Source organism: Garra rufa, chromosome 14 (genome assembly GCF_049309525.1).
Source record: "Garra rufa chromosome 14, GarRuf1.0, whole genome shotgun sequence".
Taxonomy (NCBI): Eukaryota; Metazoa; Chordata; class Actinopteri; order Cypriniformes; family Cyprinidae; genus Garra; species Garra rufa.
The window spans coordinates 23862107-23877372 of NC_133374.1; the positions used below are offsets into that span (position 1 = coordinate 23862107).

The following is a 15266-nucleotide window of genomic DNA, read 5'->3' on the forward strand; positions in this document are numbered from 1 at the left end:
AAGTAAAGATTATGTTCCATGAAGATATTTTGTAAATTTCCTAGTGTAAATATATCAAAACCTAATTTTTGTTTAGTAATATGCATTGCTAAGAACTTCATTTGGAAACCTTTAATGGCAATTTTCTATATTTATTTAAAAAAAAAATTTGGTACCCTCAGATTCCAGATTTTCAAATAGTTGTATCTTGGCTAAATATTGTCCTATTCTAACCTATTTGTTCAGCTTTCAGGTGATGTAAAAATCTAAATTTAACAAAAAAAAACTTATGACTGTTTTTGTGGTCCAGGATCACATATGTGTCAAAAAAGCTTTTAATATCTCATTTTTTAAAATTAAACTCACTCAAATTGTGACTCAAGTTATGAATGTTTCTGATCTCTAGGTAGCAATTCTGTGGATGAACAAGGAAATAAGGTAAGCTTGAACTTTCAAAAAATCAGATTTCAAGACTTGATAGTTATTTTTGGCAAGGAATTGTTAAACAGTAGTTCAATGTATGTTTTGAAATCACCCATACATCTTTTATACACATTCTAACGAGCTACGAATTTCACCACCTTCTCAAGAAAGAGAAAAAAGTTAATACCACATTAGATTTCATTAGTTAGTTAATGCCATAACACTTCCCAGCTCTCCATCTTTTCCCTCCATTTTTTTCTAATATGGTAATTTTAACAAGCTCACGTTCAAAGTATTTCCCGTGGCACACTTTCTCACCTGCACTCCCCCACCAGTCTCTTTCTATTGATACTACAATCGCTTTTTGGCTGGTAGACGGTTCAATCAGGTATCGGCGTGAAGATTTTCACTCTGTAGGGCACACTTCTCAAAGTGCTGTGAATTTCCTTTCTTCAGAGAGCAGACTTCCAGCACCTCTCGAGGTGGCCCACTTCAAACGACTCGCTTTACAAAGGCAGTCTCACAGGAGACCCGAGTGAAATGTGCTTTGATCGTTGGTGTTGCGTTTTGTACCTCTCTGTCCTATGCGAGAGACCTGTGCTACTGTTGTAGCTTGACCATGATGTTGTGACAAGAACATTATTATTGCATATAGTGACTTATCACAATGTCTTCGTCCAAAAATGGAAATTCCGTCATTATTTACTCACTTTTCGTTCCGAACTAGGGTGTTAAAGACCTTAGAGCTCGTAAATGAGCATTTAAGATTGTTTGTCTCGCAAAAGGTCTTTCTGGAAGCCACCCACCTTTAAAGAGGCACACTTCACATGTAAAAGCCAAGTGCATCTAGTCTGGAGGCATGTGCCAGAGGTGTGAATTCAGGAAGGTGGTCACTTTAAAGATCACACCTCTACCTTTGTTAGACATCCTGTTTTGTTACCTGCTCAAGTTAGAGCTCACTTGTAAGGGCACACTTCACACTGTGATCTCGTAGGAGTTCAGAGGGCCGTTGGTGGCTCATCAAGCACTTTGTCTATGATATTGGTTGGGTTTTACTGTTCCCAGCTCTTGTGATCTCATTGTGAGCATTAGACCTTCATCCTGTTCCCATACTGTAAAATTTTCTTCGTCTCAGGGACTGGCTTTATGATCGGTCTCACATTTTTTTTCTGTGTTCCTCTTAATTACTAAAGGGAGAATGTGAAAAAACCTACATTTTATATACTGTCAAACCAAAAATTATTTTGATACCAGATTTTGTTTTACTAGTGGGTGCAGGACACTATAGTTAATTTATGTACGTGAGGATGGCAAAATAATAAAGCAAACTGACATATTATACCCAAAAATTGTTCATACAGTGTACTACCAAAAATTCGAGACTAAAAATTTGATTTGACACTACCTTTCTATCAAAGTTATCTGACATTATCAAGATGAATTCTTCTGACACAGTTTAACTTTTGAGTTCTTGTCATATTTTATTACCATTTTCTAAACTATTGGTTATGCTAACCAAGGCTGCAGTTATTTGATCAAAAATACAAGAAAATAGCAATGTTGTGAAATTATTACAATTTAAACAACTGTTTTCTATTTTTTTTATTTTTAAAATTAATTTGATTTATTCATGTGATGTAACGCTGAATTTTAGAATTAATTAACAGGAGTATAACTTTGTTTTTTTTTAAAAATGATTGACTCTAAACTGAGGTATATTACTATGCGTTTATATAATTATCCCAGTTTCTTAATTCTTTCCGTCAGAAAGGTCTGTTAGCTCTTAAGACAATTTACAAAACAAATTATTTTTACAAAATGGACTTAAATTATGAGCAACATTACAGTAATATAAATGTAGTGCTGAAATGATTAAGATTCAATTAGTTAATGCCATTTCATCAGATTAGGTAAATCATTTATAAACCTATGCAAACACATAATACAGCAATATCTTTCTAAACATGCAAACTGTGTTTCGCAATTTCAAAAAGTTTAAGTTTTGATATCCACATATTCAAGAAATTACAGTGGCATTTCCGTCATAAGAAGTGGCCAAATATTAAAGATTAAGTGAATATTTAAAGTAAATGTAGTTTAGTCAATATTAAACCAGATTAAACAGTCATTTGTTATAATGCGTAGTTCTGTATTTGAAGTCATTTTAAAGGCTATTGTTCGCTTTGGTCTATTTTTATTACTACAAATATATATAATTATTTGATTTCTTGATTAATCGTCAGAATACTCAACCGATTACTCGATTACTAAAATAATCGTTAGTGACAGCCCTATAATGAAAATCAGTTTTTTTTTTTAATAGCATTTATTAATCTAGGTTATCAGTTTGTATACTATTGTTCAGTTGTAATTCATGCAGATTAACATTTATTAATTTAGGCTAATGTTAATGTTAATTAATGCATTAAAAGCAGTATTTATTGTTAGCTTGTGATACATGATGCATTAGTCAACTTAAAAATAAGGAAGTCAAAATGGGACACGTTGGTGTTATTAGTTTAAACAAAAAGACCAAAATGTCAACCTGGTTGGTTTATAATGTAAAGCACTTATCTATTTATAGTTACCACTACCACTACATACAACTAGAATTGTATGCCATGTTTGATTGATATCTTATTATTATTATTATATTCTTGATTATTATCAATTATTAACAAGTGACCCCAGGCCTAGAAATGTATAAATGCCATTGCATTACCAAATATATCAAACCCAGTGGCTTTTATTTTAAAGAAAGTTATACCATAAACAGTGGTACTACTTGTCCTTTTAACTAGTTTGGTTGCTGCAAAGTAGATTAGTTGAAAGATCAAATGCTTTGCTAAATATTAAAGCAATTTCCCACATATTTCTTCGGGAATGTGAGCTTCTGTAAGTATATTTGCAGGCACCTTTTTGGGATTGCCAGCTAACCGTGGGATTTGGACCCAACTGTTGAGGTGTTCATTTTCAGACCTCTTCGGTTTAGTGTCCGCTGTACAGACACACTTTTCACAGCATGTTGGGTGAGATCACAGGTGTCGCCTTATTGCCGCTGAGCTCTATAAACCACACACCTTTCGAGCTTTCTTTAAACTGCGGCATGTGCTGGGCTGAGGTGTGTGGACGGGAAAACGTCTTGTTTGCTGGTTCCACCTCTCCTGGTCTGCTTTCTTCACTTATTTCAAAGGGCACACTTTAGCATGTGTATGCGAGCACATAGGAGACAAATGTGGAGTGTGCCAGACCTTTTGTTGTAAAAATTGTCACCTTGTCCCATTTAAATTGGATGTCAATTAGGTGACAGTGTGGGACTGGAAACCTGGCTGTCTTCCCATAGACAGGCTTTTGTCTGTCTTTTTTGCCAGGAGGACAATTCAGAGCCATTTACTTTTAAATGTAAGATAGAAAATGCTTAGTTTGGTATCATTTTAATGGATGTGTAATTTTTTTTTTTTTTTTTTACGTTATTTATTTATTTATTTTTATCTAGATGGGTTATGTTAATCGCTTTGAGCTTGTTCTTACTTTATTTATTTACTCTTTGAAGGGTTGTGTAAATAATTTGAGCTTATTTTTAAATGCAGTACCATTTTACTATTTAGTTTTTTTGTGTGTGTAACCATTTTTAACCATTTTATTCTCTTTTTAAATACAGTACCTTTTAACTATTTTTGTCTGTAAATTGCTGTAAGCTAGTATTTACTTTTTTACTATTTTATTTATTTAGTCTTTGAGAGGTTGTGTAAATTGCTTTGAAGTAGAGCTGGGCGGTATTTTTTCAAAATTATACGGTATCACGGTATATGACAGTATTTTTTTTCCATGCATGACTAGGTGTTAACCACATTTCCTAATAAATTAGAGAATAATTACTGCAGTATATTGGCTGACATTGACTAGGGGTGCACCGATCCGATATTAGGAAATAGCTGGATCGGATGAATTAACAGATCCACGGGCCGATCCAGTTTTTTCCTCTCTTTTTTTTTTTCTTCCTCCGTCGCAGCCAGTGACTGTAAATATAGGTCGCAGCAGATCCTATATGACGGCAAATCAATACCATTTTTTGAATGTAAATGATACTGTAAATGATCGACATGCCAGTAAAGTTTTGATTATGCTATATGACTGGGATTTTTACTGGAATGCAGTTTAAAGGTTGAATTTCACACATATTCTATTTTATTTCGTCTAATTAATAACTGACCTATAAATATGGTGTTTTATTGAAGAGTGAATTATTATTATAAGAGTTTCATTTGTAAATAATTTATCGTCACACACTGGCATAAATACAATCACAATGTCCAAACTTTATCGGCATAAATATTTTATTTTGAGTTTAGGAATTATTATATTAATTATTATAGAAATTAATACATTATTAAATGATTAAATTAACAACAGGGGATGCTGTCTATGTGAATGCTGTCTGTGCCCGATGTAGACAGCATTCAAAAGAAGTTTATCATTAATAAATATTACCTAAATTATATCAAATAAAATCAATGGAAATACTATATTTATATAGGCTAGTCTATTAATTAGACGAAATAAAATAGAATATATGTGAAATTCAACCTTTAAACTGCATTCCAGTAAAAATCCCAGTCATATAGCATAATTAAAACTTTACTGGCATGTCGATCATTTACAGTATCATTTACATTCAAAACTTTAAGTAAAGAGATCGAAATCAAGGAAAAAATAACGAATATAAACGAATGATACAAATATTACAGAAAAAGAGGGTCAGTTAATGGACTTACAAGACTGTGGGATGCATAAAATGTTTATTGTAGGCTTATTTTATTTGATGTGCTTTATGTAATATTTATTCATGATTAACTTATTTGAATGCTGTCTACATCGCGCACAGACTCGCGTAGACAGCATGGCATATTGTTAATATAATCATTTAATATTGTATTCATTTCTATAATAACTAATAACCCATAAACCTAGGACATAAACCCTTTTTATAGGTTGTAATGACACTTTTCTACGGTTATTGTCATGGTTAAAGGTTATATTTTAAAGTTCATGCAAGCTTTTAAGGCTATATTAACGTGACTGACTCCCGGAATGGAGTAGGTAACCAATGGCGTTTGAGATTACAATTAAACCAGCAAGTCCTGCCCCACGACTGACAAAAATAAAAGTGTTCGCGCGAGCAGGTGAGAGAAGATCTAGTGTGAGGATGTGGGAAAGATGCGCACGAGGGCTTGTATTGCGCGCAGAGAATATGTCGCGTGGGCGCAGGTTTGAAATGAACTCGCGGTTTCCGTTTGCTCGCGCGTAGATCTGTTTTCCTCGCGCGTATGTGATTTACTGCGAGCGACAGCATCAGTGGTGCGCTCGTTTATTAATGGCATTGAATTGCCATCATAATCCAACTTCATTCATTAGCAGCACGTTTGTTGCATGCTGGAACAGTTGGAGCATAAGCATGGAAGGTATGCAGTTTATTATTAATTCAACAATGGTATCGGATCGGTATCGGGTATCGACAGATATGCAAAGCCCAGGCATCGGTATCGGTATCGGGACTGAAAAAGTCGGATCGGTGCATCCCTAACATTGACCGGACTAGTATTAACCCAGGTTTGATTGGTCTCACAAAATGCTGCTGTTCACAAAGAAGTGACAGTGGCACTCATAATTGTAATGAGGTGAAGAAAACAGAATTCATGACTACATATGATGTAGTGATGCACCGAAATGAAAATTCTTGGCCGAAACCGAAAACCGAAAGAATTATGCCAATTATTAGTACCATTGCATTTATGGCTATGACTGCGTACTAAATCTTACTAGAATCAAGGCATTGCAATTGCGTCAATTAATATTAAAGTTTCAAAGAATAAATCAATTATATCAATTTAAACAATTATTATCAGTCAAGTATTATATTACTTAAATAACATATACATATATTTTACTGCCTTTGTTTAAATTGTTTACATTTTTATAACACATTATCTTGTGGATCCGTGAGTTCACATTTACAACTCTACGCGTTTCTCTTCCAGCAGGAGGCGCTGTCAGAATGGTAGTATGCAAAGCAGCGCAACAAATGATTTTGAAACGTGCAGCGCTCATATTTATTCAATGGATAGCCTTTTGAAGTTTCATCGCAATTCTTGTCTTTCAGTCCCCACATTTAACACCACCTGAAATTATAATTAAGACTTTCATAACCTCCTAATAACACTGCAGTCATCAATGAAAATTAAGAGCTTTATTTAAGACTTTCAAAAACAAACCTTGTTTTTTTTTTACAATTTATGTTTTAGCCTCTTCTTCAGGCCGCGGAAGCATGGTAGTTACGCACTTTATTTCACAATGCCAGTTTTCCTTGTTCTTATTTTATTTTAATAACTGATCAACAAAAAATATGTATTAAAAATTAACATAAAAATGATACAAAACGAACTTTGTTTAAGAAGGGATTTTCCACAAATAAAAACATACGAAGTGGTCAAAAAATTGTGTCTGACCCTCTCCAATTCTCCCAGCCTATTGCCGTCCAATACCACGTCATTTATGACATTTACAAATTACACAAACTTCTTTCGTAATAAACAGATTGAACTGAAACAAAACACAAACAAATAATATTTCAACAATGTAAAACAGAAAAAAAAATTCTTAAATGGCTACAACAATATATATCGCTCCTTCTCTTTTCGTTTGATCTGTTGTTTAAACTAATCTTTGCCGCTTTTTTGATCATTCTTTAAGTAAACATTTGCCCGTTTGGTGATTAAATAAACTGTTTTAGACTTCCCCTTGAACTACACGCGACGTGTCCAGTGTGTTCGTGATACCTGCGAGTTGTCCTCGCGACGCAGCGCTGCACTTTTGCCTGGTTTCATTAAGGGTGGGTGAAAAATGGATTCTCCGATGCATCGCAATCCTCTCTTCAATCCTAAAAAGCTCGATTGCGGATGCGGTTAAATGCACTTGCATTTTCAAATACTTTTATACGAAACTGATGTACAGTACATACAGTCAGTTATCTATGAGCAGGACAAAACATCTGATATATCGAAATAGATCTGTGCATTCATTGAAGCCTGTTAAAGCAGGCACTGTCTGTCACTGTCTATTGTTTTAAAAAGTAGCCTGCTTATATAATAAAAAAAATAAAGTAAATTTTGCACGAAATAAATTTGATATAAAATGTAATTAAATTTTAATTTTAAGATGACGTACTGACATACAGAGATTCCAAATATAAACAAAAACCATAGAAACTGCAATTTTACATATTGTTAAAATGTAAAGATTCCCGCCCCTTTACAATGAGCCCATTTGTAACATCAACTGAGATTGATTAGAGTGTTAGAGTGTGTTAGAGTGTGTTAGTGTGTTAATTTCAACATTTACTGATATATTGTTAAATTCTGAAGTTTGTTTTGTTAACATAAATGAACTATGAAATAACTTTAATGATCAATATATAATTCATATTTTAATAAATTTACAAAGTACGGTTTAGTACTTTAAAAATAGTAGAGCACTATTTTAGTTGCCTTTCAGTATCCATTTTCAAAAACTATCGGTTAATTAATCGGTATCGGCCAGTGTGGTCCAACCTAACTATCGGTATCGCTAAAAAACAATATCGGTCGACCTCTACTTTGTATGCACACACTCACCGGTATTGGGGTATATGAAAAATGAATATCATTAAAAAAAAAAAAAAAAACACACTGGTATTCGGTATGAAAAGGTATACCGCCCAGCCCTACTTTGAAGTTATTTAAAAAAAAAAACTTTTTAAACTTTTTTTTAATTCTATTTATCTATCTTTTAACTATTTTGAGGGTTGTGTAAATAGTTTTAAGCTGATTTTTAAATAAAGTGCCTTTTTACTTCTTACCCAGAGAGATTGTGTAAATTGCTTTTATTTATTTATTTTTACCATTTTATTTATTTATTTGAAGAGTTGGCTAAATAGCTTTGAGCTTATTTTTAAATAAATCTTTAAACTTTTTTTTGAGGGGTTGTGTAAATTGTTTTGACCTAATTTTTAAATAAAGTGCCTTTTAACTTTTTTTTCTCAGAGGGGTTGTTTAAATTGCTTTGAGCTTGTTTTTATTTTTATTTTTAATAGATTTGTTTAACCATTTTTTTTATTCTTTAAAAAATTGGGTTAATTGCTTTGAGCTTATTTTTAAATAACTGATGAAACTTCTTTTGAGGGCTTGTGTAAATAGTTTTGAGCTCATTTTTAAATAAAGCTTTTTACCTTTTTACTTTTTACCTTTTTTTTTTGAGGTTTTTATTTTTTTAATTGTTTGAGGGTTTGTGTAAATTGCTTTACAGTTATTTTTAAATCACTTGTTTAGGGATTGAGTGGGATAAATACAGTACCTTTCTACAATTATATGTCATATGGCAATATGACTGACATCAGCGATCATTTCAAAACAATGCTGTATTTTCCAGTCTCTTAGTCATTTTTGGCTGAACTATCCCTTTAAGGGCTTACCTTTCACATCAGTGTGCTATGTGTAAGGTCCTAAGGCGTTTTCTCGGGAAGATTGCTGCCTCAAAGCTCGAGTTCCTCACACGTCTGTCACTGGAGATCCTGTGGGATGTTGATCACTTTGAACAGGCACACTTCTCAGGCAGTTGAGATGTCGTAAGACTTGTGAATGGAGTGTGCCAGGCCTTTCAAAGCTGAGTCACGCTTCTCAAGACACCGTTAGACTTCTCGCCAGAAGGTCTTGTCAGCCTGCCAGAGTGTTTCTGATATTGTTCGCACCTCAGTCTTTTGTTTATTGAATGTTTTCAAAAGAACGTTCAACCAGTTCAACCTGTAACGGTGTTTGGGAAAGACCGCTGTGAATGGATTGTTTGTCATCTCACACTGTTACACGTTTGACATTTAGCGCACATTTTACTGGATTTACAAAATAAGTGGCTGGCTGTTGTCATTTCCTGCAGCCAGTGACAGATTTTATGCTAGAGTTTAGCTCAAGGACTATTTTGAAAGCAAAAACCTTCACCAAAGCCATAACCTTCAAACAAATTGTTTATCCAGCATTTGTCATGTGCATTAAACCTTTTAATAATGTCCTACAGAAACAAGTAACTTGAAGGACACACTTAGCACAGGGTGACAATGTTTGTTATCTGCACTTTTAAGGTTTAATGACCCTTTTGGCTCGCTTGCCTTTTGGACAAGTGATCTAACTGGGCACACTTCACATGTAGTTAAGACCTTGTTGGAGATATACGTGGAGTGTGCCAGACTTAGGGTGACATTTTTTACAGCCAAAAGTCTTAATTGAAGGGCACTTAAGAGAGGTGACAGCGTGGGACCAAAGACGGAAACCTCTTCTCATAGAACAAAATTTAAACTTCATTGCTTCAAATAAAGGCCACAAAGGCTTGATCATTGCTGATAAGAAATATTATTTATTTATTATTTATCGACCCAAATCGTCTTAACGGTAGTGTATATCCACCTGGAATACTAATGTACACTACTGGTCAAAAGATTTTGAACAGTTATATTTTTAATGTTTTTTTTTTAATTTATTTATTTATAGATATTTATTTGATCCAAAGTACAGCAAAATCGGTCAAATTTAGAAATATTTTTACTATTTAAAATCTGTTTGAATATATTTTAAAATGCAATTTATTACTGATTTCAAAGCTGAGTTTTTAGCATCATTACTCTTCAGTATCACATAATCCTTCAGTGTCCAAAAATCATTTTAATAATCTGATTTGCTGCTCAAAAAACCTTTATTATTATCATATTGAAAACGACTGTTTTCTTTGATGAATAGAAAGTTCAGAAGAAAAGCATTTATCAGAAATGGAAATCTTTTGTAACATTATAAATGTCTTTATCATCACTTTTGATCCATTTAAAGCATCCTTGCTAAATAAAAGTATTTATTTCTAAAATTTCTTCCCCCCAAGCTTTTTAAAAGGTATAGTGTATTATGTTACAAAAGATTTTAATTTCAAATAAATGCTGATCTTTGGATCTTTTTATTCAAAGAATCAAAGAATCCTGGAAAAAAAAATTTACTCAATAGTTTTAAATATTGACGATGATAATAATGTTTCTTGAACAGCAAATCGGCATATTAGATGCTGAAAATGTAGCTTTGATCAAAGGAGTAAATTACACTTAAAAATATGTTCAAATGGAAAGCAGTTCTTTTAAATAGTAAAAATATTTCACTTTTGCTATTGCTGTATTTTGGATCAAATAAATGCAGGCTTGGTAAGTCTGTGCTTAGATAACAGTACAGTGCACTTTATGTGGTTACAGAGCGTTCATCTTCAGTGTTTTTGGTTTCTCTAATAATACAAATTCATAGCTTAATCATAGTGAATGGATAAAATATTTTTTTGCATGCTCATTTCCCTGAGTTAGTTCAATAACTATATAGTACTCTCTTTGTAATATCTGTCTTCCTTATCTCTTTGCAAGCCATGAAGGAAAATTAGTGGTAGTTAAGCCAAAAATGTCAATTCAGTCATCATTTACTCATCCTCGTGTCACTCCGAACCATTTAAAATTCTTTATTCTGTGGAACACTGTGCAACATGTTGACTTTCCTTGCATAGGGAAGAAAAAACAGGCTGTTTTCAAATCTTAGTTTCACAGAAGAAAGTCAGTTAAGAAATTCAGACTGACATGATTGCCTGAAGTATGAAAAAGTGCAGAAATGTAAATCACCAGCAGAGGGCAGGGTATGCTTTGAATTCTCAACAAGGTGTTGCTTTTCTTAACTCCACTTATTTATTCTTTCTGTTTTCACTTAACATTGATAATTGAGTGATGTTTGCATGTGATAAACTAGAAAGTTATGGCTTGAGTCAGAGTTTTCCCCTTCAGCCCAAAATAGCACTAGCCCATTGTTTCTGCATATTAGTGGTATGCAGTTTTGTCCAGCGGAGGGCGCCAAAGCGGTTCCTGTACAATGAATGAATGCAGTTGGAGAATGACAGGGGTTAGAAACAGGCCTTTTGCCCACGTTGTACTGTGAACCGTCCCACTAGGCAGCATGTGGTGGTCCTGGACCCCAGGAGGGGCAGAACCTGCTGACAGATGCAGTTGAATATTCATTAGTTTGGTGCTTATTGGTGGACTAATGTGTATTGTTTTAAAAGACCAAAGAACTATGTGATTTTACATTTAATCTTTAATATGGCAAAAGGTATTTTAGCAGTGCCTGATGCACCATGTTCAATAGTAGATCTTCTACCTGGAAGAGGGCGCTGTGGTCATGTTGACCAGGTTTATTAGATAACTAAACTAAAACTTTAACTGAACATTTAACATTTCTTCAAAAAATGCTTTCTCAAACATATTACTGCTAATTTGTTGTTTGTTATATTTCTAGTTTGCATGTAGGCACTACACATGTGATGACTTGATGTACCAGTGTGCACTGAAAACATGTCTACTTGTATCTCAACTCTGTTTTTCTTTTTTTTTCTTTTTTTCAGATTCCAGATGAGTTTGATAATGGTAAGTCCTCCCCTTATCTAAACACATGTACAGCCCTGAGGCAGTTATGAAATCATTTATACATTGCGTGCGCTTACAAGGCTTTTTACACCGTATTTAGAGGTAACCTTAACATAACTGTACTAACCTAAGCTGAGGAGCTGTTGTGTTGGGCAGTTTATTCCTACATACAGATTCATCTAACTGATAAGACAGTTTAGTTTCACTTTAAGTAGGTTTAAAGAGACTGAATGCATAGTTCAAAGCTCAGGAGGAAGTTGGCATGACAAAAATAAAGTAGAGGACTGTAGATCTTCAGTCTACAAGCGTGAAATACTTGATTCAAAAGGACAGGGAATGACAGCATTGTTTGCCCCCTTACATGGCCCTTTTTAGCAGATGAGGACCCTTCTGGCCTGCTTGTTGTGTGTTTGTTCACCTGTCAGGTTAGCATGGCACATGATGGATTTCTAGTGCCATCCAGCACCTTTTACACAGTGCCAGCGGGTGCCAGCCCACTTCACAAACAAATGTTTCATGGGAATGAGCCCCTGCACATGACCCCTGCAAGCATCAATCTCTCACATAACCCGGATTGGCCCTTAACCAGTGGCATGTGGCGCTTGTGCCAGTTCATATTGGCAGTTGTTTCGTTTACGCTGCATTGACTCTTAATTGTGGGTTGTTGAATTATGAGGCTTGTGCCTCTTTTTGAGTTTTAAAGGGATAGTTCACACAAAAATATAAATTTAGTCACCATTTATAACCGCTATGTTGTTCCAGACCAGACTTTCTTTGACCTGTCACACACACATTGTGAAATATTTAAAGAATGTCCATTTTTAACACATACAAATTTTACATTTGTCAGTTTTTTTTATTTTGGAGCTTGAAACAATGGAAGCCCTGTTTCTGAATAAAAAAAATAGAAAAAGTTACAATAAAAAAATTTTTTCCTCACAATTGCGAGTATGCGATCTTTTTTTTTCCTCAGAATTGCATAATACCATCTTGCATTTAAATAAAAGAAAAATCAGAATTGCGAGGAAAATGTGAGATAAAATTTGGAATTGTGAGGGGGAAAAAAGTCAGAATTGCGAGGTATAAACAGAATTGTGAGGGGGAAAAAAGTCAGAATTGTGAGGTATAAACTCGGAATTGTGAGGGGAAAAGTCTGAATTGTGAGATATAAAGTGAATTGTGAAGAAAAAAAAATCTAAATTGTGAGAATTGTCAGATTTATGAGGTATAAGTCGGAATTGTTAGGAAAAAAAGTCAGAATTGCAAATTACAAACTCGGAATTGTGAGGAAAAAGTCAGAATTGTGAGATATAAACTGAATTGTTAGGAAAAAAGTCAGAATTGCAAAGTACAAACTCAGAATTGTGAAGGGGAAAAAATAGGAATTGTGAGGGGAAAAATAAAATCAGAATTGCAAGGTAAAAACACGGGATTGTGAGGAAAAAAAAGTCAGAATTGTGAGATATAAACTGAATTGTGAAGAAAAAAATCAGAATTGCAAGGAAAAAAAGTCCAAATTGTGAGATATAAACTGGGAATTGTAGGAAAAAGGTTAGAATTGCAAGGTATAAACTCGGAATTGTAAAGGAGAAAAAAAGGAATTGTGAGGTATAGATTCAGGAATTGTGAGATATAAACTCCGAATTGCGAGGAAAAAAGTCGGAATTGAAAGATATAAACTAGGAATTTTGAGGGGGAAAGTCAGAAATGTGAGAAATTTGGAATTTTGAGGAAAAAGTAAGAATTGCAAGGTATAAACTTTGAATTATGAATTATTATACTTTGAAGTATAATCTCGGAATGGTGAGGGGGAAAAAATTGGGTGTAAATTGAAACTTTGTATTACACAATTCCGAGAAAAAAATCAGAATTGTAAGGGAAAAAAGTCAATTGCAAGTTGTTGTTTTTTCTTGCGAGAGAAATTAACAATTACCTTTCTTTTTTTAATTCAGTGGCAGACAAATTAATATTTATTTTTTTAAGTGTGCTGTTCCTTTAAGTTTGGCTTCCTGTTTGTGAAATGGCTTGGGTTTTATGGTGATTTTATGTGATCATTTGACTTTGACGTATGTATAGCACCATCGAGTACAGATATGCCATCGTCAGAGCGTTACCATTAATAGAGTAAAGGTAGAGACGCCACTTAACAGCAGTAGATGCCGACCACCTGCTTTTTTTTTTTTTTTTTTCATTCACTGCCGATGTCAATTGAGATAGCAAGCTGCTTTCGCTTCCTCTACGCTATTGCACGCTCTTATCATAATTATGTAATTAATTCCATACATTCCCTGAAGTGTCCTCTCCCCCCCACCTTGATTTATTACCTCCGAGCTCAGAGCGCTGCTGCTGTCCAACACTAATGCTCTTATAGCTTTTAATGCCATAACGAAGGGCCATGATTACTTTAGGGACTGAGGTGAAACGCCTACTCCCTCAAGGGAGTGGAGAATCAGGTTTTCTGCCTCCTGGGCCCATGCTCACCCTCCCTAACACAGCAGAAGGCCAGCGTCGGGATGAAGAGCGGACCCTTGATAGGCGCCGTCCTCAGGGAGAGGGGGACAAGGCAAACAGGCGCGACTCCAAAAAACCTTTTCTGCCTTGCCAAGTGACGGCATTCAATGGAAGACGCTTGTATGCACATCCCGCGCCAACCCGCCCCCTATCAAAACCTGCATCACTTAATTTGTACAAATTGCAGCTGGCCAGTGGTATAATTTATGGAGTCACAAACTGTTGTTTTTATTAGATCACATTAATGTGACTAAAAGTAATTCTTTGTGTCTGTTTGTTTAAAGTCTTGGAAGCTGCATGGTTTCATACTTGTGTTTCTGGTATAATGTGTGGAGTGAAAATTAACGACAGATTCATCCATCACCTCGGTCTATTTCTGAAATGACAAGTGTAGTCTTGTTTGCAGTGGTACGACATGGATTCAGATGTGTCAGGAGGGAGGTTGTTTTGCTTGAGCTTAAACACACAAAGATTTCATCACCAACCGATAGCAACAACAATAATCAGGAAATAAAAAGGAGGGTTTGTGTCACGCTCAGGTGTGAAAGCTCACTTTTCATTGAAGGCATTAAGCTTATTCTGTTATCTCTGTTTTTAGTCTGCCAAGTATGGTTTCCATAAACTTAAACTCAAAGAAAAACTTGTAAAAAATAAAAAAGTCTTTAACAACAACTATATTGGCATCCACAGCAATTCACATTAACATTCTGTTTATTGTAAGTGTGTGCTGCAGTTTTGACATTTGCCACTTACAACTTAAAACTCAGATGAATTTTTAATTGACTGTCAATGTTTTTGTCATTAATCAGCTGGAAAAAAAATCATTTCAACGATA

General features: G+C 34.4%; 1 protein-coding gene across 1 annotated transcript in view; it reads left to right on the forward strand.

Moving 5' to 3' along the window:
- The window catches only part of timm50 (translocase of inner mitochondrial membrane 50 homolog (S. cerevisiae)), a 46347-nt gene that overhangs the window by 1915 nt on the left and 29166 nt on the right, over positions 1-15266 (forward strand). The window contains exons 3-4 of the mRNA XM_073817986.1: positions 386-417; positions 11899-11920. Of these exons, the coding sequence (XP_073674087.1) occupies positions 386-417; positions 11899-11920 (54 nt within the window). The remainder of the gene's footprint in view (positions 1-385; positions 418-11898; positions 11921-15266) is intronic.